General features: G+C 55.1%; 1 protein-coding gene across 1 annotated transcript in view; it reads left to right on the top strand.

Annotated features, from left to right (window-relative positions):
• The window catches only part of ssbp1 (single-stranded DNA binding protein 1), a 292,709-nt gene that overhangs the window by 51,177 nt on the left and 214,327 nt on the right, over window positions 1-27,205 (top strand). The window contains exons 2-3 of the mRNA XM_072511820.1: window positions 774-818; window positions 8,294-8,354. Of these exons, the coding sequence (XP_072367921.1) occupies window positions 795-818; window positions 8,294-8,354 (85 nt within the window). The 5' untranslated portion in view covers window positions 774-794. The remainder of the gene's footprint in view (window positions 1-773; window positions 819-8,293; window positions 8,355-27,205) is intronic.

Here is a 27,205-nt window from a genome sequence, read left to right as displayed (position 1 = left end):
ATGGCATAGTGTAGGTTAGATGGCTTTTGTTTTGGTGCAACATCGTGGGCCGAAGGGCCTGTACTGCGCTGTATTGTTCTATGTTAAAAGCTGTTCCCTTTGGTTGATCTTACAAGGATGGGGACTGATGTGTTGGGTACTCTGCTACACAGACGAACCAACACGGTTGCGAATGGCACAACTCAGTTTTATTACTAACATTTATTTACAGTGGTAAACTGGTTACTGAGGTTCGATCATAACCCTAGAATCTGTGGACCTATTCCTAATACTATATTGGAGTGGCACTCAACACATGGTGGATGTCTGAGTGGCTTGCTGTGAGCTCTGTGCCCTGAGCTGTCTCCTGCTGGAATGCCCGGGAAGTGTCGTGTTCCCTGTTTTGTACTGTGTATGCTCTTGCCTGTGATTGGCTGTGGTGTTGTGTGTATGTTGATTGGTCCGTTGATCTGTCCATCAGTTTGTATGTATGTTTGCACCATGATGTTTACCTGAATATCACGACGGATAAGATGGACGGATTTGAGCAAGAAATACAGAAGCGTGTGAGGAAAAAGCCTTTTACACTGCGAGTGGCAATGATCTGGAACTCTCTGCCACGAGAGTGGTGGAAATGGAAATACTCACTGATTGTGAAAAAAAATTGGATGGGCACTTGAAGGAAGTTAACTTGGTGTGTGCTAGTGTGTGCATGAAAGAGAGGGAGAGGGGGACTGATCTCCCGCCGGTAACACTGCAGTTTGTTAACAGCTTTTCTTCGAATCCCTTTTCAGGAACGAATTGTGCCCCAAACAATGTTGCAACGATCGACCTTCCAAGTGAGTTTACTGTTTAATCAATTTGTTCAGGGTGACGATGTTTTGTTCTGGATTGCCAGTTTGCTTGTTTGTTTGTGCCTTGACCTATGAGACAGACTGTTTTGGTCTGGCCTTGTCTATCAGATGACATAACAGAGATGATTGATGAGGGTAATGCACTTGATGTGCTGTATATTGATTTTCAATAAGTGTAATCTTAAAATGCCACATAATCAACTTGGAAGAAAAGTTGAATAAAATGGATAGAGGCAGTATGGGTACAAAGTTGTGCAGGTTAGGAGGGATTACGGGATTAATGGGATAGGGCTGGGGAGGGTGTGCCTTGGTGCGGTTCTTCTTTTGGAGGGTGGTGCAGACCCGATGTGCTGAATGGCCTCCTTTTGCACTGTAGTGATTCTATGGGATTTTATGGTCGAGTGACAAGAAACAAGGGGCAGTGGTGAACAGCTTGAATCTGCCAGGTCCACTCTGCTGTTGACCTCATTACAGCCTTGGTTCAGACATGGACAAATGAGCTGAATCCCAGAGATGAGAATTGAGTGAATTACCCTCGACATCAAGGCAGCATTTGACTGAGTGTCATCAAGGAGCCCGAGCAAAACTCTAGTCAGTGGGAATCAGTTGTTATGACATCCTGTGCGAATGTGCGGTCAGTTTATAAGTAATGGCAATGGTCTACTAGTCTACTTATTCACAAAACCCCGTCCCACCCTCCAACCAGCCATACACATTCTATCCTCCAATCACCAGATGGACCTTGAGAAATTACTGGAGTTTTATAGCTGAGAAATTACAGCAGACCCTATAGCCAGACTGCCTATATCACAGTGCAGAGCTTCTGCCTGTATCATGAAGAAAGTTCTCAGACTCAGTTTCCTCCAGCCTTTCCGAAAGAGGATTGAACTCTTACAGACCTGGTGGACGGACTTGCTTACAGCCTTTCAAAGCAGTCGCTCCCTTGACAGGTCTGACTGCTGTCTGCAGTCTTTTAAATCAGAGTGCCTTCACAGGTCTGACTGGGACCTTAAATTGCTTGGCAGTGAGAGAGTGCCTTCAAAGTGCTTCCTGGCTGAATCTCTTCACAGAATTCATGACAAAAATTGGGCTCTTCAGATGACCCGCCTTTCTTCCGGAATGTTATACATCCCTCCACCAATCCTTAGCAAGAACAGGCGATATCTCATAATTCCAGGTTCACTGATCAGCTGTTTGCAAGTCTATCAAACGGAGATCATGGGCTTTTCCACAAAGCATAAAGGGGAAGTTCTAGGCAAGTTCATTAGACCAGGGATGTTTCGGTTTGCCTAAAGCCCGTAGGTTAAGCAAAAACACCAATGTTGCAGCAGCTAGCAAGGAGACTGTAGATCGAACCTAACAAGCAAGACAGGTATTAAAAAAGAAACACAAAACAGCAAGGGTTTTTGGCAGGGTCCTTACATACCTCTGCCCCTAAAATGTCATGAAATGTCAGGACACCAACGTTTTATTATGAGGTATGCAAGACACACACCACCCACACAAACATACTATCCCCAATACAATCCCCTGCCCGGTTTCGGCATTAGTAATTTTAAACACATGACAAAGTACTTGCAATCACATGGTCACGTTCAGAAAATATGAATAGTTTTACATGAAACAATTACAACAACTCTGACAGAAAAACCTTCCGCTCTGGGTTCTAAATGTCTCTGTGAATGCAAGTAGTGAAATGTCTGGGATGGCCAGCACCCATTCTTCCTCCAACATGGCTGTCAACTTCCCAGACTCTCCTTGGCGTTCAGTGGACCACAATAGTTGTGCGTGTTTCTGCAACATACATCGCTCCTCAGTTTCCAAGTGAGCCCGTACCTGTGGTTTTAGTCGAGATGAGGTTGGCTTTGGTGCGTCAAAAATCTTGAGCTCCACACCATGGGTAGTAATAGAGTTCCCTACAACTATGTCTATACTCTTTTTACACCTTCACTTTACTTTCCGCTTTCTCTTCCTCACATAACACAACAGTCTTTCCTGATTATCTAATAAACATTGAAGCTAATTTTGAAGATTTTCTACAACTAATTAATTAATCTAATCTTTATTATTGTCAGAAATAGGCTGACATTAACACTGCAATGAAGTTACTGTGAAAATCCCCCAGCCGCCACACTCTGTAGCCTGTTCGGGTACACGGAGGGAGAATTTGTAATGTCCAAATTACCCAACAGCATGTCTTTCAGGACTTGTGGGAGCAAACCGGAGCACCCTGAGGAACCACGCAGACACAGGGAGAAAGTGCAGACTCTGCACAGACAGTGACCCAAGCCTGGAATCGAACCTGGGACCCTAACGCTATGAAGCAACATGCTAACCACGATGCAACCATGACACCCTAGACTACAAGTAGGATTGTCAACACTGAAAGAAGTTTTGGGTTCACTTGTGACTGATGGACTCTATTCAACCCCACCAGCTTTACATTTTGCCCTGACCTTCACATTGCCACCTTCCGCAACAAGTGCCGTTGAGGGGTTGTTCCTCTGAGTTGATTGACTCGACAGACACTATTCCTGGGGTGGCAACTGTTAATTTCTCATTGGAGTTTCCGTAACCACCGCCTGCATCTCCACTTTCAGAATCAGAGTATGGGACATCCCTGATTCTGTGTACACTTGAGATTTTTCTAGCTGCTGTGGTTGCAGAACCACTACAGGAGTCACCTTCCCTGTAACTCTTGAAAAGGATTAATAGCCAATTACTGTGCATTGCTAACCACCTACTTCTGCTATCTCCAACAGGCGCAGTAAACCTTCCAAAGGTTGTGGGTCAACCAGCCACTCGCTTGGTATCACTCCCCATTCCTTACTGTCCTCAACCTGTTGAACTGATATGGTGTAGTCTGCATGCCCTACAGTCGGCATTTCAGGTGCAAACTGCAGTACTTCCTTCGGACTCTCCGCAGTCATGGGTGAAGCTACAACCTTCACTCCCACTAAATTGTTCCCCTCTAGTCCTTCCACTAGGAATTTGTTAACCACTCGAACCACTGCTGGACCTGACAATAAATCACATTCCAACTCCACTTTATGCAATGGAACTGGGATACAACTTCCACCCATCCCATTCACAAATACCTCAGCTTTCACTGAGCTCGCTGGAGGAAAATGCAAATCCTTCTCCAGCACAAGAATTTGCATAGCCCCTGTGTCTCTGAAAATGGTTAAGGGCTTAGCTACTTCTGTCGAGGAAAATGAGGTGACTTCGCCCTAAGAAACAAACCGGCATATCTCTCATCTACCTCATTCTCTCTACATGTCCCCAAGGCAGTGTTCACCTTGAGTCTCCTAAGCCCATCTGCCCTGTAGCATTTTCCACTTTTGCTCCTATTATGGGCCAGGGTTTAGATAACACCAAAGTATATCACCTGACCCACAACTTTTAATAGATGTTGGTTATGGGGAGCACAAGGGCCTACTTTACAGGTGTTATGCAACAGAGATCTGAAGTATTTTTAAACAAAAACAGTATTTATCCCATGAATCAAGTTAACATTTTATAAATACACAGTAAACATCTTATCAACTACCAACACTGATACCCCCCAAAGATATAGTACTCTATAGGTAACCCTTAGTAACTTTCCTAACAACATCCATAAGTCAAAGACCCTTTTTAACAAAGACAGTAGGTTTGCATTCCTTACAGAAACAGGTATTACTTTGAAATCATCAAGTGATCTGGAGACATTCTTTAGCATGCAGAGAGAGAGACCAAAGTACATCTCCTTGGTTTGAATGCAGCTCCCCAACTGAAAACGAAACTAAAACTCGAGCCAAAAATCAGCTTCCAGCTCAAAACAAAAGTAAAAAGCAGAGCCAGAGCCCAGCTCCATCCACATAATGACATCACTGCACCCACTTGAGAAGACAAACATTTCTTAAAGTGACATTCCCATGACACTCCCTTCTCAGAATCCTCCCTGTGAACCCCCATAACTCCTATGGGCCTTTCTTGCAACTTTCAACATGCTGAACTAACATGTCCCACCTTGTTACAATGGTAACACTTTGGCTTCCAAGTCTCACTTCCACCCCCAGTGCCTTCCTTTCTCGTCTACAGTGGGAATCTTGGCGCCTTCTCAGGTATTCATCCTTTGCCTTGGCAGCTTGTCATCCTCTCACTCTCCCATTTCCTGTTGTCATGTGAGAGTGCCTTTAAGAAATGGATGTTTAAGCAATGTACCTTTAAGAAATGCAGTGATGTCAGAGTGTGGGTAGAGCTGGGCTTCAGCGCTGACATTTTGAAGTTTTTAGTTTCAGTTTTGAGAGAGAGCAGCTGAAAAGTGCCTGGCTGGTTTGCTGTGAGCTGCTTGAAAGGAGAAAGCCAGTTTGAGGAGAAAGCTGGGCGTGTCTGTGTGTTTTGCAGAGAGCTGCAGGAAGAAAACACAGAGCTGGTCTGTGGATGTCTGCAAATCCAAAGACTATAAATATATTGAATGTAACCTCATGTCTGTTTTTTGAAGGTGAAGTCTTGTGGATGTTTAAAGGGACAGTTTGAAGGATTGGGTAGTGTTGTATTATTTTCGGGGTTATCTTTGAAGTAAGGGGTGTTAAGAGATCCAATGTTTATTTCAAAGATTAATTTGAGTTCATGGAATAAACATTGTTTTGTTTAAAAACCCATGTGTCCATAATTGTAATACACTGGGGAACAAGCCGTGTGCTTCAAAAGCAGCAATCCATTAAAGGAGGAGGTTGGTTGAACTCCATGATAAATTTTGGGGTTCTGAAAACACCTCTCCCATAACAATTGGGGACTCGAGGGGGATAAAAGTCTATCTATTGGATTGGCTCTTGTGAACTTAAAGACAGTGAAGGATTGTTGCTTTTCCAGTGTGGTATTTTAATTTAAGTGTTGTGAACAATGGCTCTCTCGGAGGCTCAGAAGGTTTTGGGGGTGGACACGGTAACACGTGACACCTTACGGACAGACTAAAAACAAACTGTTAGGTTTGGCAAAAGCATTGCAGTTAACACTGCCTAGCAAAATATGAAAAGATGAGGTACTTAACGCGGTATCTACGCATTTACATTTGCCTGTGATACATTCTGACTCATTAGATATGGCAAAGCTCCAGTTGCAGATTAAGCAATTTGAACATGAAAAAGAATTAAAGCAACTTGAACATGAAAAAGAATTCAAGCGGCTTGAATATACAATGAAAGAAGAAGAGAGAGATAGAGAGGAAAAAGAAAAGGAGAGAGAAGAAAGAGATAGAGAGGAAAGGGAAAAAGAGAGAGAGTTTGAACTTCGGAAAATGGGTCTGAAACATGAAAATCAGTTGAAATTGGCAGACGCAAAGGGACACGTACAGTTGGAGGAGATGGATGAGGATAATGAGACAGAGCGGCAAAGTCGAAGACGTGGTGGGGATCTATTTAAATATGTCCAAGCATTGCCAAGGTTTGACGAGAAGGAGGTGGAAGCCTTTTTCATTTCATTTGAGAAGGTAGCTAAACAAATGCAATGGCCATAGGACATGTGGGTTTTACTGATTCAAACAAAGCTGGTAGGTAGGGCTAGTGAAGTGTTTGCATCAAACATACATGGAGTATTTGGTCAAACATACATGGAGTTTGAAAGGCTCAAACACAGTAATTTTGATAGGTGGATAGGTGGACCAAACGTATGAAGCTCTCGGAGAAATTATACTTTTGGAGGAGTTTAAAAATTCAATTCCTGATGTAGTGAGAACTCATGTGGAAGAACAGAGGGTTAAAACTGCGAGATTAGCAACAGAAATGGCAGATGATTATGACCTAGTTCATAGGGTTTCCGACATCAGTTTCAGCCCTTCTCCCTGATTTATATACCCACACCGTCCCTTTCACTGGGACAAAATGGATTCATAAACCCTACGTACGTCTTCTGGCTCCACACACAAATTACCACTGTGGTCCTTAGTGGACGCTACTATTTCTCTATTTAACCTTTTGCCCTTTATCTACTTGTATAACTTTTATTTTACCTGCCAATTTGGTTTCATCTGCTAATTTCCTTTCAAGTTCCCTCTTGCACATGCTATATGCCTCTCAGGTTTCTGGTGTTTTGAGCCCTTGATATCTGCCATAAGCCTCCTTTTTTCTCCTTATCCAATGATGTATATCTTTCGATGTCCAGGATTCACTGGATTTGTTAGTGCACCATTTTCTTGATTGGAGCATGTTGGTCCTGCACTATCCCTATTTCCTTAGACATAGGCATAGACATAGAATTTACATTGCAGAAGGAAGCCATTCAGCCCATCGGGTCTGCACCGACCCTTGGAAAGAACACCCCACATATCCACCTGACAAATGTTGAATTCTTTACCCGTCAGTCTGGCCTCAATAAAACTCTAGATGGATTTGTAGGCATAGTATTATTTATTTTTACCCAACTTGCAAGTCTGACATGCTTCACAAAAACCCAGAACACAAGCTGCCTCCTGGGTCTTCCGAATCGAGTGCTATTGGAGACAAAGGAATCTCTACAAATACATTCAAATGGCATCAAGTTTCACATACACGATTCCCATAGGTCATCCTATACCCCTCCTGACCTGGCCATATCCTAATTGGCTCACTTCTCATTCCTTAACCCTGGCTTCTTGTTACCCAGCATCCTTTTCTCCTCCTCCACCAGACACCCCTCCCCCTTCCTTGCCATGCTTTCTGAAATCCTTTGTCTGTGAACTCACTAGAATTAGACCGGCCTACATCTACATTACTGTAACTAATATATTTAAACTAAGTATTTTATATCACATTCGTCATTCCCTCCTTTTATCATTTCATGATAACCTATCTATTCAATCTGTAGCTACGGCCCCTCATCTAAAAAGATTAGTCGCTGCAATTCCAATTCCTGTTGCAGCCCCCCTTCATCCGCTGCACGCTCGTGGATCCTAACAGCCAAGATTCTAGGGGCTTCTATCTGTTCCAGTGCACCTCGCATTCTACCCATCACACATTTAAGGATGGCCAGGCCCACAAAGATGCAGCCGAGTGCCACTGCTAAATACATGGGCATATTTATCAACCAGTCCTTCCAACCTCCAAACTAACTATTTTATATCACATTCGTCACACCTATACCCGTAACCCCACCGAACCTTTTTGGACACTAAGGGCAATTTAGCGTGGCAAATCCACCAAACTTGCACATGTTTGGACTGTGGGAGGAAACCAGAGCACCCAGAGGAAACCCACACAGACATGGGGAGAACGTGCAGACTCCGCACAGACAGTGACCAAGCCAGGAATCAAACCAGGGACCCAGACGCTGTGAAGCAACTGTGCTACCATGCTGCCCCCTGTTGCGTCCCACTGTTCTGTCACAGATGTACCTAAAAGTGTCCACTCCCAATCTACTCTGGCCAGACTAGGTCAATCTGTTTTTGGACCTGGGACGTTATGGTTGTGCTTTATTTAATGGTTCTATTCATGTTTCTTCAGGTGGTCCGTCAATTGGTACGACATCAGGTTACTGATGCCTCGTCACTCATACTGGAAAGATGTGAGTACACCTTTTAACACTCCTTCATCATTTTTCATTCTTTATTCACAGCGGCTATCTCCAGAACTGGGGTGTCAGTGTGTGTGGGGAGGGAGGGCAGTGTGTGCGGGAGGGGGGACAGTTTGTGTGGAGGGGGGCAGTGTGTCTCTGTGTGGAGGGGGGCAGTGTGTATATGTGTGGATGGGGCCAGTGTGTATATGTATGGAGGGGGGCAGTGTGTATATGTATGGAGGGGGGCAGTGCGCCTCTGTGTGGAGGGGGGCAGTGTGTATATGTGCGGAGGGGGCAGTGTGTATATGTATGGAGAGGGGCAGTGTGTATATGTATGGTGGGGGGCAGTGCGTCTCTGTGGGAGGGGGGCAGTGTGTATATGTGTGGGAGGGAGGCAGTGTGTATATGTGTGGAAGGGGGCAGTGTGTATATGTGTGGAGGGGGGCAGTGTGTCTCTGTGTGGAGGGGGGCAGTGTGTCTCTGTGTGGAGGGGGCAGTGTATATGTATGGAGAGGGGCAGTGTGTCTCTGTGTGGAGGGGGGCAGTGTGTCTCTGTGCGGAGAGAGGCACTGTGTATATGTGGAGGGGGGGCAGTGTGTATATGTGTGGAGGGGGGCAGCGTGTCTCTGTATGGAGGGGGGCAGTGTGTCTCTGTGTGGAGGGGGCAGTGTGTGTATGTGTGGAGGGGGGCAGTGTGTGCCTGTGTGGAGGGGGGCAGTGTGTACATGTGTGGAGGGGGTGCAGTGTGTCTCTGTGTGGAGGGGGGCAGTGTGTCTCTGTGTGGAGGGGGGCAGTGCGTATATGTGTGGGAGGGAGGCAGTGTGTATATGTGTGGAAGGGGGCAGTGTGTCTCTATGGAGGGGGGCACTGAGTGTATGTGTGGAGGGGGGCAGTGTGTACATGTGTGGAGGGGGGCAGTGTGTCTCTGTGTGGAGGGGGGCAGTGTGTCTCTGTGTGGAGGGGGGCAGTGTGTATATGTGTGGGAGGGAGGCAGTGTGTATATGTGTGGAGGGAGGGCAGTGTGTCTCTATGGAGGGGGGCACTGAGTGTATGTGTGGAGGGGGGCAGTGTGTGTCTCTGTGGAGGGGGGCAGTGTGTACATGTGTGGAGGGGGGCAGTGTGTGTCTGTGTGGAGGGGGGCAGTGTGTACATGTGTGGAGGGGGGCAGTGTGTCACTGTGTGGAGGGGGGCAGTGTGTCTCTGTGGAGGGGGGCAGTGTGTCTCTGTGTGGAGGGGGCAGTGGGTCTCTGTGTGGAGGGGGGCAGTGTGTCTCTGTGTGGAGGGGGGCAGTGTGTCTCTGTATGGAGGGGGGCAGTGAGTATATGTGTGGGAGGGAGGCAGTGTGTATATGTGTGGAGGGGGGCAGTGTGGGTATGTGTGGAGGGGGGCAGTGTGTGTCTGTGTGGAGGGGGGCAGTGTGTCTCTGTGTGGAGGGGGCAGTGTGTGTATGTGTGGAGGTGGGCAGTTTGTATCTGTGTGGAGGGGGGCAGTGTGTGTATGTGTGGAGGGGGGCAGTGTGTGTATGTGTGGCGGGGGGCAGTGTGTATATGTGTGGAGGGGGGCAGTGTGTCTCAGTATGGAGTGGAGCAGTGTGTCTCTGTGTGGAGGGGGGCAGTGTGTGTATGTGTGGAGGGGGGCAGTGTGTGAATGTGTGGCGGGGACAGTGTGTATATGTGTGGAGGGGGGCAGTGTGTATATGTATGGAAGGGGGGCAGTGTGTCTCTGTGTGGAGGGGGGCAGTGTGTCTCTGTGTGGAGGGGGGCAGTGTGTGCATGTGTGGAGGGGGGCAGTGTGTAGATGTGTGGAGGGGGGCAGTGTGTCTCTGTATGGAGGGGGGCGGTGTGTATATGTATGGAACGGGGGCAGTGTGTCTCTGTGTGTGTATGTATGGAGGGGGGCAGTGTGTCTCTGTGTGGAGGGGGGCAGTGTGTCTCTGTGTGGAGGGGGGCAGTGTGTCTCTGTGTGGAGGGGGGCAGTGTGTGTGTGGATGTGTGGAGGGGGGCAGTGTGTCTCTGTGTGGAGGGCGGCAGTGTGTCTCTGTGTGGAGGGGGTCAGTGTGTCTTTGTATGGAGGGGGGCAGTGTGTACATGTGTGGAGGGGGGCAGTGTGTCTCTGTGTGGAGGGGGGCAGTGTGTCTCTGTATGGAGGGGGGCAGTGTGTATATGTGTGGAGGGGGGCAGTGTGTCTCTGTGTGGAGGGGGGCACTGTATGTGTGGAGGGGGGGCAGTGTGTGTATGTGTGGAGGGGGGCAGTGTGTTTCTGTGTGGAGCGGGGCAGTGTGTGTATGTGTCGAGGGGGGCAGTGTGTCTCTGTGTGGAGGGGGGCAGTGTGTGTATGTGTGGAGGGGGGCAGTGTGTGTATGTGTGGCGGGGACAGTGTGTATATGTGTGGAGGGGGGCAGTGTGTATATGTATGGAAGGGGGGCAGTGTATGTGTGGAGGGGGGCAGTGTGTCTCTGTGTGGAGGGGGGCAGTGTGTGCATGTGTGGAGGGGGGCAGTGTGTAGATGTGTGGAGGGGGGCAGTGTGTCTCTGTATGGAGGGGGACGGTGTGTATATGTATGGAAGGGGGGCAGTGTGTCTCTGTGTGTGTATGTATGGAGGGGGGCAGTGTGTCTCTGTGTGGAGGGGGGCAGTGTGTCTCTGTGTGGAGGGGGGCAGTGTGTCTCTGTGTGGAGGGGGGCAGTGTGTGTGTGGATGTGTGGAGGGGGGCAGTGTGTCTCTGTGTGGAGGGCGGCAGTGTGTCTCTGTGTGGAGGGGGTCAGTGTGTCTTTGTATGGAGGGGGGCAGTGTGTACATGTGTGGAGGGGGGCAGTGTGTCTCTGTGTGGAGGGGGGCAGTGTGTCTCTGTATGGAGGGGGGCAGTGTGTATATGTGTGGAGGGGGGCAGTGTGTCTCTGTGTGGAGGGGGGCACTGTATGTGTGGAGGGGGGGCAGTGTGTGTATGTGTGGAGGGGGGCAGTGTGTTTCTGTGTGGAGCGGGGCAGTGTGTGTATGTGTCGAGGGGGGCAGTGTGTCTCTGTGTGGAGGGGGGCAGTGTGTGTATGTGTGGAGGGGGGCAGTGTGTGTATGTATGGAGGGGGGCAGTGTGTGTATGTGTGGAGGGGGGCAGTGTGTCACTGTGTGGAGGGGGCAGTGTGTCACTGTGTGGAGGGGGGCAGTGTGTGTATGTGTGGAGGGGGGCAGTGTGTGTATGTATGGAGGGGGGCAGTGTGTCTCTGTGGAGGGGGGAAGTGTGTCTCTGTGTGGAGGGGGGCAGTGTGTGTATGTATGGAGGGGGGCAGTGTGTGTATGTGTGGAGGTGGGCAGTGTGTCTCTGTGGAGGGGGGCAGTGTGTGTATGTATGGAGGGGGGCAGTGTGTCTCTGTGGAGGGGGGCAGTGTGTACATGTGTGGAGGGGGGCAGTGTGTCTCTGTCTGGAGGGGGGCAGTGTGTCTCTGTATGGAGTGGGGCAGTGTGTGGATGTGTGGAGGGAGGCAGTGTGTCTCTGTGTGGAGGGGGCAGTGTGTCTCTGTGTGGAGGGGGGCAATGTGTCTCTGTGTGGAGGGGGGCAGTGTGTCTCTGTGGAGGGGGAAAGTGTGTCTCTGTGGAGGGGGGAAGTGTGTCTCTGTGTGGAGGGGGGCAGTGTGTGTATGTGTGGAGGGGGGCAGTGTGTCTCTGTGTGGAGGGGGGCAGTGTGTGTATGTGTGGAGGGGGGCAGTGTGTCTATGTATGGAGGGGGGCAGTGTGTGTATGTGTGGAGGGGGGCAGTGTCTTTCTGTGTGGAGGGGGGCAGTGTGTCTCTGTGTGGAGGGGGGCAGTGTGTGTATGTGTCGAGGGGGGCAGTGTGTCTCTATGTGGAGGGGGGCAGTGTGTGTATGTGTGGAGGGGGGCAGTGTGTGTATGTGTGGAAGGGGGCAGTGTGTTTCTGTGTGGAGGGGGGCAGTGTGTATGTGTCGAGGGGGGCAGTGTGTCTCTGTGTGGAGGGGGGCAGTGTGTGTATGTGTGGAGGGGGGCAGTGTGTTTCTGTGTGGAGGGGGGCAGTGTGTCTCTGTTGAGGGGGGAGGTGTGTGTATGTGTGCAGGGGGGCACTGTGTGTGGAGGGGGGGCAATGTGTGTGTGGAGGGGGGCAGTGTGTGTGGAGGGGGGGCAGTGTGTGTGGAGGGGGCAGTGTGTGTGGAGGGGGCAGTGTGTGTGGAGGGGGCAGTGTGTGTGGGGGGGGCAGTGTGTGTGGGGGGGCATTGTGTGTAGAGGGGGGACAGTGTGTGTGGAGGGGGGACAGTGTGTGTGGAGGGGGGCAGTGTGTGTGGAGGGGGGGCAGTGTGTGTGGAGGGGGGCAGTGTGTGTGGAGGGGGGGCAGTGTGTGTGGAGGGGGGGCAGTGTGTGTGGATGGGGGGCAGTGTGTGTGGAGGGGGGGCAGTGTGTGTGGAGGGGGCAGAGTGTGTGGAGGGGGGCAGTGTGTGTAGAGGGGGGACAGTGTGTGTGGAGGGGGGACAGTGTGTGTGGAGGGGGGCAGAGTGTGTGGAGGGGGGGCAGTGCGTGTGGAGGGGGGCAGTGTGTGTGGAGGGGGGGCAGTGTGTGTGGAGGGGGGGCAGTGTGTGTGGAGGGGGGGGGCAGTGTGTGTGGAGGGGGCAGAGTGTGTGGAGGGGGGCAGTGTGTGTGGAGGGGGGGCAGTGTGTGTGGAGGGGGGGCAGTGTGTGTGGAGGGGGGGCAGTGTGTGTGGAGGGGGGGGCAGTGTGTGTGGAGGGGGCAGAGTGTGTGGAGGGGGGCAGTGTGTCTCTGTTTGGAGGGGGGCAGTGTGTCTCTGTATGGAGTGGGGCAGTGTGTCTCTGTATCGAGGGGGGCAGTGTGTGTATGTGTGGAGGGGGGCAGTGTGTGTATGTGTGGAGGGGGGCAGTGTGTGTATGTGTGGAGAGGGGCAGTGTGTCTCTGTATGGAGGGGGGCAGTGTGTCTCTGTATGGAGGGGGGCAGTGTGTCTCTGTGTGGAGGGGGGCAGTGTGTGTATGTGTGGAGGGGGGCAGTGTGTGTCTGTGTGGAGGGGGGGGGGAGTGTGTACATGTGTGGAGGGGGGCAGTGTGTGTCTGTGTAGAGGGGGGCAGTGTGTACATGTGTGGAGGGGGGTAGTGTGTCACTGTGTGGAGGGGGGCAGTGTGTCTCTGTGTGGAGGGGGGCAGTGTGTCTTTGTGTGGAGGGGGCAGTGGGTCTCTGTGTGGAGGGGGGCAGTGTGTCTCTGTGTTGTGTGGAGGGGGGCAGTGTGTCTCTGTATGGAGGGGGGCAGTGAGTATATGTGTGGGAGGGAGGCAGTGTGTATATGTGTGGAGGGGGGCAGTGTGGGTATGTGTGGAGGGGGGCAGTGTGTGTCTGTGTGGAGGGGGGCAGCGTGTGTATGTGTGGAGGGGGGCAGTGTGTGGATGTGTGGCGCGGGGCAGTGTGCATATGTGTGGAGGGGGGCAGTGTGTCTCAGTATGGAGTGGAGCAGTGTGTCTCTGTGTGGAGGGGGGCAGTGTGTGTATGTGTGGAGGGGGGCAATGTGTCTCTGTATGGAGGGGGGCAGTGTGTGTATGTGTCGAGGGGGGCAGTGTGTGTATGTGTGGCGGGGGGCAGTGTGTGTATGTGTGGAGGGGGGCAGTGTGTCTCTGTGTGGAGGGGGGCAGTGTGTCTCTGTGTGGAGGGGGGCAGTGTGTGCATGTGTGGAGGGGGGCAGTGTGTATATGTATGGATGGGGGCAGTGTGTGTGTGTATGTGTGGAGGGGGCAGTGTGTAGATGTGTGGAGGGGGGCAGTGTGTAGATGTGTGGAGGGGGGGCAGAGTGTCTCTGTATGTGTATGTGTGGAGGGGGGCAGTGTGTGTATGTGTGGAGGGGGGCAGTGTGTCTCTGTATTGGGGGAGGCAGTGTGTCTCTGTGTGGAGGGGGGCAGTGTGTCTCTGTATGGAGGGGCCAGTGTGTATATGTGTGGAGGGAGGCAGTGTGTCTCTGTGTGGAGGGGGGCAGTGTGTCTCTGTATGGAGGGGCCAGTGTGTCTCTGTGTGGAGGGGGGCACTGTATGTGTGGAGGGGGGCAGTGTGTTTCTGTGTGGAGCGGGGCAGTGTGTGTATGTGTCGAGGGGTGCAGTGTGTCTCTGTGTGGAGGGGGGCAGTGTGTCTCTGTGTGGAGGGGGGCAGTGTGTGTATGTATGGAGGGGGGCAGTGTGTGTATGTGTGGAGGGGGGCAGTGTGTGTATGTGGCGAGGGGGGCAGTGTGTCTCTGTGTGGAGGGGGGCAGTGTGTGTATGTGTGGAGGGGGGCAGTGTGTATGTATGGAGGGGGGCAGTGTGTCTCTGTGGAGGGGGGGAAGTGTGTCTCTGTGTGGAGGGGGGCAATGTGTGTATGTATGGAGGGGGGCAGTGTGTGTATGTGTGGAGGTGGGCAGTGTGTCTCTGTGTGGAGAGGGGCAGTGTGTGTATGTATGGAGGGGGGCAGTGTGTCTCTGTGGAGGGGGGAAGTGTGTCTCTGTGTGGAGGGGGGCAGTGTGTACATGTGTGGAGGGGGGCAGTGTGTCTCTGTCTGGAGGGGGGCAGTGTGTCTCTGTATGGAGGGGGGCAGTGTGTGGATGTGTGGAGGGGGGCAGTGTGTCTCTGTGTGGAGGGGGCAGTGTGTCTCTGTGTGGAGGGGGGCAGTGGGTCTCTGTGTGGAGGGGGGCTGTGTGTCTCTGTGGAGGGGGGAAGTGTGTCTCTGTGTGGAGGGGGGCAGTGTGTGTATGTGTGGAGGGGGGCAGTGTGTGTATGTGTGGAGGGGGGCAGTGTGTGTATGTATGGAGGGGGGCAGTGTGTCTCTGTGGAGGGGGGCAGTGTGTTTCTGTGTGGAGGGGGCAGTGTGTGTATTTGTGGAGGGGGGCAGTGTGTCTATGTATGGAGGGGGGCAGTGTGTCTCTGTGGAGGGGGGCAGTGTGTATATGTGTGGAGGGGGGCAGTGTGTTTCTGTGTGGAGGGGGGCAGTGTGTGTATGTGTCGAGGGGGGCAGTGTGTCTCTGTGTGGAGGGGGGCAGTGTGTGTATGTGTGGAGGGGGGCAGTGTGTGTATGTGTGGAGGGGGGCAGTGTGTTCCTGTGTGGAGGGGGGCAGTGTGTATGTGTCGAGGGGGGCAGTGTGTCTCTGTGTGGAGGGGGGCAGTGTGTGTATGTGTGGAGGGGGGCAGTGTGTGTATGTGTGGAGGGGGGCAGTGTGTTCCTGTGTGGAGGGGGGCAGTGTGTCTCTGTGTGGAGGGGGGCAGTGTGTCTCTGTGTGGAGGGGGGCAGTGTGTCTGTGTGTGGAGGGGGGCACTGTGTGTGGAGGGGGGGCAGTGTGTGTGTGGAGGGGGGCAGTGTGTGTGGAGGGGGGGCAGTGTGTGTGGAGCGGGGGCAGTGTGTGTGGAGGGGGGGCAGTGTGTGTGGAGGGGGCAGTGTGTGTGGAGGGGGCAGTGTGGGTGGGGGGGGCAGTGTGTGTGGGGGGCAATGTGTTTGGAGGCGGCAGTGTGTGTGGAGGGGGCAGTGTGTGTAGAGGGGGGACAGTGTGTGTGTGCAGGGGGGACAGTGTGTGTGTGGAGGGGGGCAGTGTGTGTGGAGGGGGGGCAGTGTGTGTGGAGGGGGGGCAGTGTGTGTGGAGGGGGCAGAGTGTCTCTGTTTGGAGGGGGGCAGTGTGTCTCTGTATGGAGTGGGGCAGTGTGTCTCTGTATGGAGGGGGGCAGTGTGTGTATGTGTGGAGGGGGACAGTGTGTGTATGTGTGGAGGGGGGCAGTGTGTCTCTGTATGGAGGGGGGCAGTGTGTCTCTGTATGGAGGGGGGCAGTGTGTCTCTGTGTGGAGGGGGGCAGTGTGTGTATGTGTGGAGGGGGGCAGTGTGTGTATGTGTGGAGGGGGGCAGTGTGTCTCTGTATGGAGGGGGGCAGTGTGTCTCTGTGTGGGGGGGGGGAGTGTGTGTATGTGTGGAGGGGGGCAGGATGTGTATCTGTGGAGGGGGGCAGTGTGTCTCTGTGTGGAGGGGGGCAGTGTGTCTCTGTAATGAGGGGGGCAGTGTGTACATGTGTGGAGGGGGGCAGTGTGTCTCTGTGTGGAGGGGGGCAGTGTATCTCTGTATGGAGGGGGGCAGTGTGTATATGTGTGGCGGGGGGCAGTGTGTCTCTGTGTGGAGGAGGGCAGTGTGTACATGTGTGGAGGGGGGCAGTGTGTCTCTGTGGAGGGGGGCAGTGTGTGTATGTGTGGAGGGGGGCAGTGTGTTTCTGTGTGGAGGGGGGCAGTGTGTGGAGGTGTGGAGGGGGGCAGTGTGTACATGTGTGGAGGGGGGCAGTGTGTCTCTGTGTGGAGGAGGGCAGTGTGTACATGTGTGGAGGGGGGCAGTGTGTCTCTGTGTGGAGGGGGGCAGTGTGTACATGTGTGGAGGGGGGCAGTGTGTCTCTGTCTGGAGGGGGGCAGTGTGTCTCTGTACGGAGGGGGGCAGTGTGTGGATGTGTGGAGGGGGGCAGTGTGTCTCTGTGTGGAGGGGGGCAGTGTGTCTCTGTGTGGCGGGGGGCAGTGTGTCTCTGTGTGGAGGGGGGCAGTGTGTGTATGTGTCCAGGTGGGCAGTGTGTCTCTGTGTGGAGGGGGCAGTGTGTGTATGTGTGGAGGGGGGCAGTGTGTGTATGTATGGAGGGGGGCAGTGTGTGCATGTATGGAGGGGGGCAGTGTGTCTCTGTGGAGGGGGGCAGTGTGTTTCTGTGTGGAGGGGGGCAGTGTGTGTATGTATGGAGGGGGGCAGTGTGTCTCTGTGTGAAGGGGGGCAGTGTGTGTATGTGTGGAGGGGGGCAGTGTGTTAATGTATGGAGTGGGGCAGTGTGTCTCTGTGGAGGGGGGAAGTGTGTCTCTGTGTGGAGGGGGGCAGTGTGTGTATGTGTGGAGGGGGGCAGTGTGTGTATGTATGGAGGGGGGCAGTGTGTCTCTGTGGAGGGGGGCAGTGTGTTTCTGTGTGGAGGGGGGCAGTGTGTCTCTGTGTGGAGGGGGGCAGTGTGTGTATGTGTGGAGGGGGCAGTGTGTCTATGTATGGAGGGGGGCAGTGTGTCTATGTATGGAGGGGGGCAGTGTGTGTATGTGTGGAGGGGGGCAGTGTGTTTCTGTGTGGAGGGGGGCAGTGTGTCTCTGTGTGGAGGGGGGCAGTGTGTGTATGTGTCGAGGGGGGCAGTGTTTCTCTGTGTGGAGGGGGGCAGTGTGTGTATGTGTGGAGGGGGGCAGTGTGTGTATGTGTGGAAGGGGGCAGTGTGTTTCTGTGTGGAGGGGGGCAGTGTGTATGTGTCGAGGGGGGCAGTGTGTCTGTGTGGAGGGGGGCAGTGTTTGTATGTGTGGAGGGGGGCAGTGTGTTTCTGTGTGGAGGGGGGCAGTGTGTCTCTGTTGAGGGGGGAGGTGTGTGTATGTGTGCAGGGGGGCAGTGTGTATATGTGTCGAGGGTGGCAGTGTGTCTCTGTGTGGAGGGGGGCAGTGTGTATGTATGGACGGGGGCAGTGTGTCTCTGTGTGGAGGGGGGCAGTGTGTCTTTGTGTGGAGGGGGGCAGTGTGTCTCTGTGTGGAGGGGGGCAGTGTGTCTCTGTGTGCAGGGGGGCAGTGTGTCTCTGTGTGGAGGGGGGCAGTGTGTGTGGAGGGGGGGCAGTGTGTGTGGAGGGGGCAGTGTGTGTGGAGGGGGCAGTGTGTGTGGAGGGGGCAGTGTGTGTGGAGGGGGCAATGTGTTTGGAGGCGGCAGTGTGTGTGGAGGGGGCAGTGTGTGTGGAGGGGGCAGTGTGTGTGGAGGGGGCAGTGTGTGTGGAGGGGGGACAGTGTGTGTGTGTGGAGGGGGGACAGTGTGTGTGTGGAGGTGTGTGTGTGTGTGTGACCACAATTCAGTAAGTTTTAAAGTACTGGTGGACAAGGATAAGAGTGGTCCGAGGATGAATGTGCTAAATTGGGGGAAGGCTAATTATAACAATATTAGGCGGGAACTGAAGAACATAGATTGGGGGCGGATGTTTGAGGGCAAATCAACTTCTGACATGTAGGAAGCTTTCAAGTGTCAGTTGAAAGGAATACAGGACAGGCATGTTCCTGTGAGGAAGAAAGATAAATACGGCAATTTTCGGGAACCTTGGATGACGAGTGATATTGTAGGCCTCGTCAAAAAGAAAAAGGAGGCATTTGTCAGGGCTAAAAGGCTGGGAACAGACGAAGCCTGTGTGGCGTATAAGGAAAGTAGGAAGTAACTTAAGCAAGGAGTCAGGAGGGCGAGAAGGGGTCATGAAAAGTCATTGGCAAATAGGGTTAAGGAAAATCCCAAGGCTTTTTACACGTACATAAAAAGCAAGAGGGTAGCCAGGCAAAGGGTTGGCCCACTGAAGGATAGGCAAGGGAATCTATGTGTGGAGCCAGAGGAAATGGGCGAGGTACTAAATGAATACTTTGCATCAGTATTCACCAAAGAGAAGGAATTGGTAGATGTTGAGTCTGGAGAAGGGGGTGTAGACAGCCTGGGTCACATTGTGATCCAAAAAGACGAGGTGTTGGGTGTCTTAAAAAATATTAAGGTAGATAAGTCCCCAGGGCCTGATGGGATCTACCCCAGAATACTGAAGTAGGCTGGAGAGGAAATTGCTGAGGCCTTGACAGAAATCTTTGGATCCTCGCTGTCTTCAGGGGATGTCCCGGAGGACTGGAGAATAGCCAATGTTGTTCCTCTGTTTAAGAAGGGTAGCAAGGATAATCCCGGGAACTACAGGCCGGTGAGCCTTACTTCAGTGATAGGGAAATTACTGGAGAGAATTCTTCGAGACAGGATCTACTCCCATTTGGAAGCAAATGGACGTATTAGTGAGAGGCAGCACGGTTTTGTGAAGGGGAGGTCGTGTCTCACTAACTTGATAGAGTTTTTCGAGGAGGTCACTAAGATGATTGATGCAGGTAGGGCAGTAGATGTTGTCTATATGGACTTCAGTAAGGCCTTTGACAAGGTCCCGCATGGTAGACTAGTACAAAAGGTGAAGTCACACGGGATCAGGGGTGAACTGGCAAGGTGGATACAGAACTGGCTAGGCCATAGAAGGCAGAGGGTAGCAATGGAGGGATGCTTTTCTAATTGGAGGGCTGTGACCAGTGGTGTTCCACAGGGATCAGTGTTGGGACCTTTGCTGTTTGTAGTATATATAAATGATTTGGAGGAAAATGTAACTGGTCTGATTAGTAAGTTTACAGACGACACAAAGGTTGGTGGAATTGCGGATAGCGATGAGGACTGTCAGAGGATACAGCAGGATTTAGATTGTCTGGAGACTTGGGCGGAGAGATGGCAGATGGAGTTTAATCCGGACAAATGTGAGGTAATGCATTTTGGAAGGGCTAATGCAGGTAGGGAATATACAGTGAATGGTAGAACCCTCAAGAGTATTGAAAGTCAAAGAGATCTAGGAGTACAGGTTCACAGGTCATTGAAAGGGGCAACACAGGTGGAGAAGGTAGTCAAGAAGGCATACGGCATGCTTGCCTTCATTGGCCGGGGCATTGAGTATAAGAATTGGCAAGTCATGTTGCAGCTGTATAGAACCTTAGTTAGGCCACACTTGGAGTATAGTGTTCAATTCTGGTTGCCACACTACCAGAAGGATGTGGAGGCTTTAGAGAGGGTGCAGAAGAGATTTACCAGAATGTTGCCTGGTATGAAGGGCATAAGCTATGAGGAGCGATTGAATAAACTCGGTTTGTTCTCACTGGAACGAAGGAGGTTGAGGGGCGACCTGATAGAGGTATACAAAATTATGAGGGGCATAGACAGAGTGGATAGTCAGAGGCTTTTCCCCAGGGTAGAGGGGTCAATTACTAGGGGGCATAGGTTTAAGGTGAGAGGGGCAAGGTTTAGAGTAGATGTACGAGGCAAGTTTTTTACGCAGAGGGTAGTGGGTGCCTGGAACTCACTACCGGAGGAGGTAGTGGAAGCAGGGACGATAGGGACATTTAAGGGGCATCTTGACAAATATATGAATAGGATGGGAAAAGAAGGATACGGACCCAGGAAGTGTAGAAGATTGTAGTTTAGTCGGGCAGTATGGTCGGCACGGGCTTGGAGGGCTGAAGGGCCTGTTCCTGTGCTGTACATTTCTTTGTTCTTTGTTCTTTGAGGGGGGCAGTGTGTGTGGAGGGGGGGGGGGGGGCAGTGTGTGTGGAGGGGGGGCAGTGTGTGTGGAGGGGGGGCAGTGTGTGTGGAGGGGGGGCAGTGTGTGTGGAGGGGGGGCAGTGTGTGTGGAGGGGGGGCAGTGTGTGTGGAGGGGGGGCAGTGTGTGTGGAGGGGGGGCAGTGTGTGTGGAGGGGGCAGAGTGTGTGGAGGGGGGCAGTGTGTCTCTGTTTGGAGGGGGGCAGTGTGTCTCTGTATGGAGTGGGGCAGTGTGTCTCTGTATGGAGGGGGGCAGTGTGTGTATGTGTGCAGGGGGGCAGTGTGTCTCTGTGTGGAGGGGGGCAGTGTGTCTCTGTGTGGAGGGGGGCAGTGTGTGTATGTGTGGAGGGGGGCAGTGTGTGTATGTGTGGAGGGGGGCAGTGTGTCTCTGTATGGAGGGGGGCAGTGTGTCTCTGTGTGGAGGGGGGCAGTGTGTGTATGTGTGGAGGGGGGCAGGATGTGTATGTGTGGAGGGGGGCAGTGTGTCTCTGTGTGGAGGGGGGCAGTGTGTCTCTGTGTGGAGGGGGGCAGTGTGTACATGTGTGGAGGGGGGCAGTGTGTCTCTGTGTGGAGGGGGGCAGGGTGTCTCTGTGTGGAGGGGGGCAGTGTGTTTCTGTGTGGAGGGGGGCAGTGTGTCTCTGTCTGGAGGGGGGCAGTGTGTCTCTGTATGGAGGGGGGCAGTGTGTGGATGTGTGGAGGGGGGCAGTGAGTCTCTGTGTGGAGGGGGGCAGTGTGTCTATGTGTGGAGGGGGGCAGTGTGTGGATGTTTGGAGGGGGGCAGTGTATGTGTGCAGGGGGGCAGTGTGTACATGTGTGGAGGGGGGGTGTGTGTCTCTGTATGGAGGCGGGCAGTGTGTATATGTGTGGAGGGGGGCAGTGTGTCTCTGTATGTAGGGGTGCAGTGTGTATATGTACGGAAGGGGGGCAGTATGTCTCTGTGTGGAGGGGGGCAGTGTGTTTCTGTGTTGTGGGGTGCAGTGTGTATATGTGTGGAGGGGGGCAGTGTGTCTCTGTGTGGAGGGGGGCAGTGTGTGTATGTGTGGAGGGGGGCAGTGAGTGTGTGTATGTGTGGAGGGGGTCAGTGTATATGTGGAGGGGGGCAGTGTGTTTCTGTGTGGAGGGGGGCAGTGTGTGTATGTATGGATGGGGGCAATGTGTTTCTGTGTGGAGGGGGGCAGTGTGTCACTGTGTGGAGGGGGGCAATGTTTTTATGTGTGGAGGGGGGGCAGTGTGTGTGTGGAGGGGGCAGTGTGTGTGGAGGGGGCAGTGTATCTGTGGAGGGGGCAGTGTGTGTGGAGGGGGCAGTGTGTGTGGAGGGGGCCAGTGTGTGTGGAGGGGGGCAGTGTGTGTAGAGGGGGGGGCAGTGTGTGTGGAGGGGGGGGGCAGTGTGTGTGGAGGGGGGGCAGTGTGTGTGGAGGGGGGGCAGTGTGTGTGGAGGGGGGGCAGTGTGTGTGGAGGGGGGGCAGTGTGTGTGTAGGTAGGGCAGTGTGCGTGGAGGGGGGCAGTGTGTGTGGAGGGGGGCAGTGTGTGTGGAGGGGGGGCAGTGTGTGTGGAGGGGGGGCAGTGTGTGTGGAGGGGGCAGTGTGTGTGGGGGGGCAGTGTGTTTGGAGGGAGCAGTGTGTGTGGAGGGGGCAGTGTGTGTGGAGGGGGCAGTGTGTGGAGGGGGGACAGTGTGTGTGTGGAGGGGATCAGTGTGTGTGGAGGGGAGGGCAGTGTGTGTGGAAGGGGGGCAGTGTGTGTGGAGGGGGGGCAGTGTGTGTGTAGGGGGGGCAGTGTGTGTGGAGGGGGCAGTATGTGTGGAGGGGGGCACTGTGTCTCTGTTTGGAGGGGGGCAGTGTGTCTCTGTGTGGAGGGGGGCAGTGTGTGTATGTGTGGAGGGGGGCAGTGTGTGTATGTGTGGGGGGAGGCAGTGTGTCTCTGTACGGAGGGGGGCAGTGTGTCTCTGAGTGGAGGGGGGCAGTGTGTGGATGTGTGGAGGGGGGCAGTGTGTGGATGTGTGGAGGGGGGCAGTGTGTGGATGTGTGGAGGGGGGCAGTGTGTGTGTCTCTGTGTGGAGGGGGGCAGTGTGTCTCTGTGTCCAGGGCGGCAGTGTGTCTCTGTGTGGATGGGGGCAGTGTGTCTCTGTGTGGAGGTGGGCAGTGTGTATATGTGTGGAGGGGGGCAGTGTGTATATGTGTGGAGGGGGGCAGTGTGTGTATGTGTGGAGGGGGGCAGTGTGTACATGTGTGGAGGGGGGCAATGTTTTTATGTGTGGAGGGGGGCAGTGTGTGTGGAGGGGGGGCAGTGTGTGTGTGGAGGGGGCAGTGTGTGTGGAGGGGGCAGTGTATCTGTGGAGGGGGCAGTGTGTGTGGAGGGGGCAGTGTGTGTGGAGGGGGCCAGTGTGTGTGGAGGGGGGCAGTGTGTGTAGAGGGGGGGGCAGTGTGTGTGGAGGGGGGGGGCAGTGTGTGTGGAGGGGGGGCAGTGTGTGTGGAGGGGGGGCAGTGTGTGTGGAGGGGGGGCAGTGTGTGTGGAGGGGGGGCAGTGTGTGTGGAGGGGGGGCAGTGTGTGTGGAGGTAGGGCAGTGTGCGTGGAGGGGGGCAGTGTGTGTGGAGGGGGGCAGTGTGTGTGGAGGGGGGGCAGTGTGTGTGGAGGGGGGGCAGTGTGTGTGGAGGGGGGGCAGTGTGTGTGGAGGGGGCAGTGTGTGTGGGGGGGCAGTGTGTTTGGAGGGGGCAGTGTGTGTGGAGTGGGCAGTGTGTGTGGAGGGGGCAGTGTGTGGAGGGGATCAGTGTGTGTGGAGGGGAGGGCAGTGTGTGTGGAAGGGGGGCAGTGTGTGTGGAGGGGGGGCAGTGTGTGTGTAGGGGGGGCAGTGTGTGTGGAGGGGGCAGTATGTGTGGAGGGGGGCACTGTGTCTCTGTTTGGAGTGGGGCAGTGTGTCTCTGTGTGGAGGGGGGCAGTGTGTGTATGTGTGGAGGGGGGCAGTGTGTGTATGTGTGGGGGGAGGCAGTGTGTCTCTGTACGGAGGGGGGCAGTGTGTCTCTGAGTGGAGGGGGGCAGTGTGTGGATGTGTGGAGGGGGGCAGTGTGTGGATGTGTGGAGGGGGGCAGTGTGTGGATGTGTGGAGGGGGGCAGTGTGTGTGTCTCTGTGTGGAGGGGGGCAGTGTGTCTCTGTGTCCAGGGCGGCAGTGTGTCTCTGTGTGGATGGGGGCAGTGTGTCTCTGTGTGGAGGTGGGCAGTGTGTATATGTGTGGAGGGGGGCAGTGTGTATATGTGTGGAGGGGGGCAGTGTGTTTCTGTGTGGAGGAGGGCAGTGTGTACATGTGTGGAGGGGTGCAGTGTGTGTATGTGTGGAGGGGGGCAGTGTGTACATGTGTGGAGGGGGGCAGTGTGTCTGTGTGGAGGGGTGCAGTGTGTCTCTGTATGGAGGGGGGGCAGTGTGTATATGTGTGGAGGGAGGCAGTGTGTCTTTGTGTGGAGGGGGGCAGTGTGTATCTGTATGGAGGGGGGCAGTGTGTTTCTGTGTGGAGGGGGGCAGTGTGTATCTGTATGGAGGGCGGCAGTGTGTCTGTGTGTGGAGGGCGGCAGTGTGTCTCTGTGTGGAGGGGGGCAGTGTGTATATGTGGAGGGGGCAGTGTGTCTCTATGGAGGGGGCAGTGTGTCTCTGTGTGGAGGGGGGCAGTGTGTGTATGTGTGGAGGGGGGCAGTCTGTCTCTGTGTGTGGAGGGGGCAGTGTGTGTGGAGGGGGCAGTGTGTGTGGAGGGGGCAGTGTGTGTGGAGGGGGGCAGTGTGTGTGGAGGGGGGGCAGTGTGTGTGGAGGGGGGCAGTGTGTGTGGAGGGGGGGCAGTGTGTGTGGAGGGGGGGCAGTGTGTGTGGAGGGGGGGCAGTGTGTGTGGAGGGGGGGCAGTGTGTGTGGAGGGGGGGCAGTCTGTGTGGAGGGGGGCAGTGTGTGTGTATGGACGGGGTCAGTGTGTCTCTGTGTGGACGGGGGCAGTGCGTATGTATGGACGGGGGCAGTGTGTCTTTGTGTGGAGGGGGGCAGTGTGTCTCTGTGTGGAGGGGGGCAGTGTGTCTCTGTGTGGAGGGGGGCAGTGTGTCTCTGTGTGGAGGGGGGCAGTGCGTCTCTGTGTGGAGGGGGGCAGTGTGTCTCTGTGTGGAGGGGGGCAGTGTGTGTGTGGAGGGGGGCAGTGTGTGTGGAGTGGGGCAGTGTGTGTGGAGGGGGGCAGTGTGTGTGGAGGGGGGGCAGTGTGTGTGGAGGGGGGGCAGTGTGTGTGGAGGGGGGGCAGTGTGTGTGGAGGGGGGGCAGTGTGTGTGGAGGGGGGGCAGTGTGTGTGGAGGGGGGGCAGTGTGTGTGGAGGGGGGGCAGTGTGTGTGGAGGGGGGGGCAGTGTGTGTGGAGGGGGGGCAGTGTGTGTGGAGGGGGGGCAGTGTGTGTGGAGGGGGGGCAGTGTGTGTGGAGGGGGGGCAGTGTGTGTGGAGGGGGGTCAGTGTGTGTGGAGGGGGGGCAGTGTGTGTGGAGGGGGGGCAGTGTGTGTGGAGGGGGGGCAGTGTGTGTGGAGGGGGGGCAGTGTGTGTGGAGGGGGAGCAGTGTGTGGAGGGGGGGCAGTGTGTGTGGAGGGGGGGCAGTGTGTGTGGAGGGGGGGCAGTGTGTGTGGAGGGGGTGCAGTGTGTGTGGAGGGGGTGCAGTGTGTGTGGAGGGGGTGCAGTGTGTGTGGAGGGGGTGCAGTGTGTGTGGAGGGGGGGCAGTGTGTGTGGAGGGGGCAGTGTGTGTGGAGTGGGCAGTGTGTGTGGAGGGGGGCAGTTTGTCTCTGTTTGGAGGGGGGCAGTGTGTCTCTGTGTGGAGGGGGGCAGTGTGTCTCTGTGTGGAGGGGGGCAGTGTGTGTATGTGTGGAGGGGGGCACTGTGTGTATGTGTGGAGGGGGGCAGTGTGTCTCTGTACGGAGGGGGGCAGTGTGTCTCTGTACGGAGTGGGGCAGTGTGTCTCTGTGTGGAGGGCGGCAGTGTGTCTCTGTGTGGAGGGGGGCAGTGTGTCTCTGTGTGGAGGGCGGCAGTGTGTCTCTGTGTGGAGGGGGGCAGTGTTTCTCTGTGGAGGGGGGCAGTGTGTCTCTGTATGGAGGGGGGCAGTGTGTATATGTGTGGAGGGCGGCAGTGTGTCTCTGTGTGGAGGGGGGCAGTGTTTCTCTGTGGAGGGGGGCAGTGTGTCTCTGTATGGAGGGGGGCAGTGTGTATATGTGTGGAGGGGGGCAGTGTGTCTCTGTGTGGAGGAGGGCAGTGTGTACATGTGTGGAGGGGTGCAGTCTGTGTATGTGTCGAGGGGGGCAGTGTCTCTCTGTGTGGAGGAGGGCAGTGTGTACATGTGTGGAGGGGTGCAGTGTGTCCCTGTATGGAGGGGGGCAGTGTGTATATGTATGGAAGGGGGGCAGTGTGTCTCTGTGTGGAGGGGGACAGTGTGTGTATCTGTGGAGGGGGGCAGTGTGTTTCTGTGTCGTGGGGTGCAGTGTGTATATGTGTGGAGGGGGTCAGTGTGTCTCTGTGTGGAGGGGGGCAGTGCGTGTATGTGTGGAGGGGGGCAGTGCGTGCATGTGTGGAGGGGGGCAGTGTGTTTCTGTGTCGTGGGGTGCAGTGTGTGTATGTGTGGAGTGGGGCAGTGTGTGTATGTGTGGAAGGGGGCAGTGTGTCTCTGTGTGGAGGGCGGCAGTGTGTCTATGTGTCGAGGAGGGCAGTGTGTGTGGAGGGGACAGTGTGTATATGTGTCGAGCGGGGCAGTGCGTATGTATGGACGGGGCTGTGTGTCTCTGTGTGGAGGGGGGCAGTGTGTCTCTGTGTGGAGGGGGGCAGTGTGTGTGGAGGTGGGACATTGTGTGTGTGGAGGGGGGCAGTGTGTGTGGAGGGGGGCAGTGTGTGTGGAGGGGGGCAGTGTGTGTTGAGGGGGAGCAGTGTGTGTGGAGGGGGAGCAGTGTGCGTGGAGGGGGGCAGTGTGTGTGGAGGGGCCAGTGTGTATGTGTGTCGAGGGGGGCAGTGTGTCACTGTGGAGGGGGGCAGTGTGTATGTATGGACGGGGGCAGTGTGTCTCTGTGTGGAGGGGGGCAGTGTGTCTCTGTGTGGAGGGGGACAGTGTGTCTCTGTGTGGAGGGGGGCAGTGTGTGTGGAGGGGGGCAGTGTGTGTGGAGGGGGGGCAGTGTGTGTGGAGGGGGGGCAGTGTGTGTGGAGGGGGGGGCAGTGTGTGTGGAGGGGGGGCAGTGTGTGTGGAGGGGGGGCAGTGTGTGTGGAGGGGGGGCAGTGTGTGTGGAGGGGGCAGTGTGTGTGGAGGGGGCAGTGTGTGTGGAGGGGGCAGTGTGTGTGGAGGGGGCAGTGTGTGTGGAGGAGGCAGTGTGTGGAGGGGGGACTGTGTGTGTGTGGGGTGGGGCAGTGTGTGTGGGGTGGGGCAGTGTGTGTGGGGGGTGCAGTGTGTTTGGAGGCGGCAGTGTGTGTGGAGGGGGCAGTGTGTGTAGAGGGGGCAGTGTGTGGAGGGGGGCACTGTGTGTGGAGGGGGGGCATTGTGTATGTGGAGGGGGGGCATTGTGTGTGTGGAGGGGGGCAGTGTATGTGTGGAGGGGGCAGTGTGTGTGGAGGGGGCAGTGTGTGTGGAGGGGGCAGTGTGTGAGGAGGGGGGCAGTGTGTGTGGAGGGGGGGGCAGTGTGTGTGGAGGGGGGGGCAGTGTGTGTGGAGGGGGGGGCAGTGTGTGTGGAGGGTGGACAATGTGTGTGGAGGGCGGGCACTGTGT

Source organism: Scyliorhinus torazame, chromosome 7, assembly GCF_047496885.1.
Source record: "Scyliorhinus torazame isolate Kashiwa2021f chromosome 7, sScyTor2.1, whole genome shotgun sequence".
Taxonomy (NCBI): Eukaryota; Metazoa; Chordata; class Chondrichthyes; order Carcharhiniformes; family Scyliorhinidae; genus Scyliorhinus; species Scyliorhinus torazame.
This window is presented reverse-complemented; position numbering and strand designations above follow the sequence as displayed.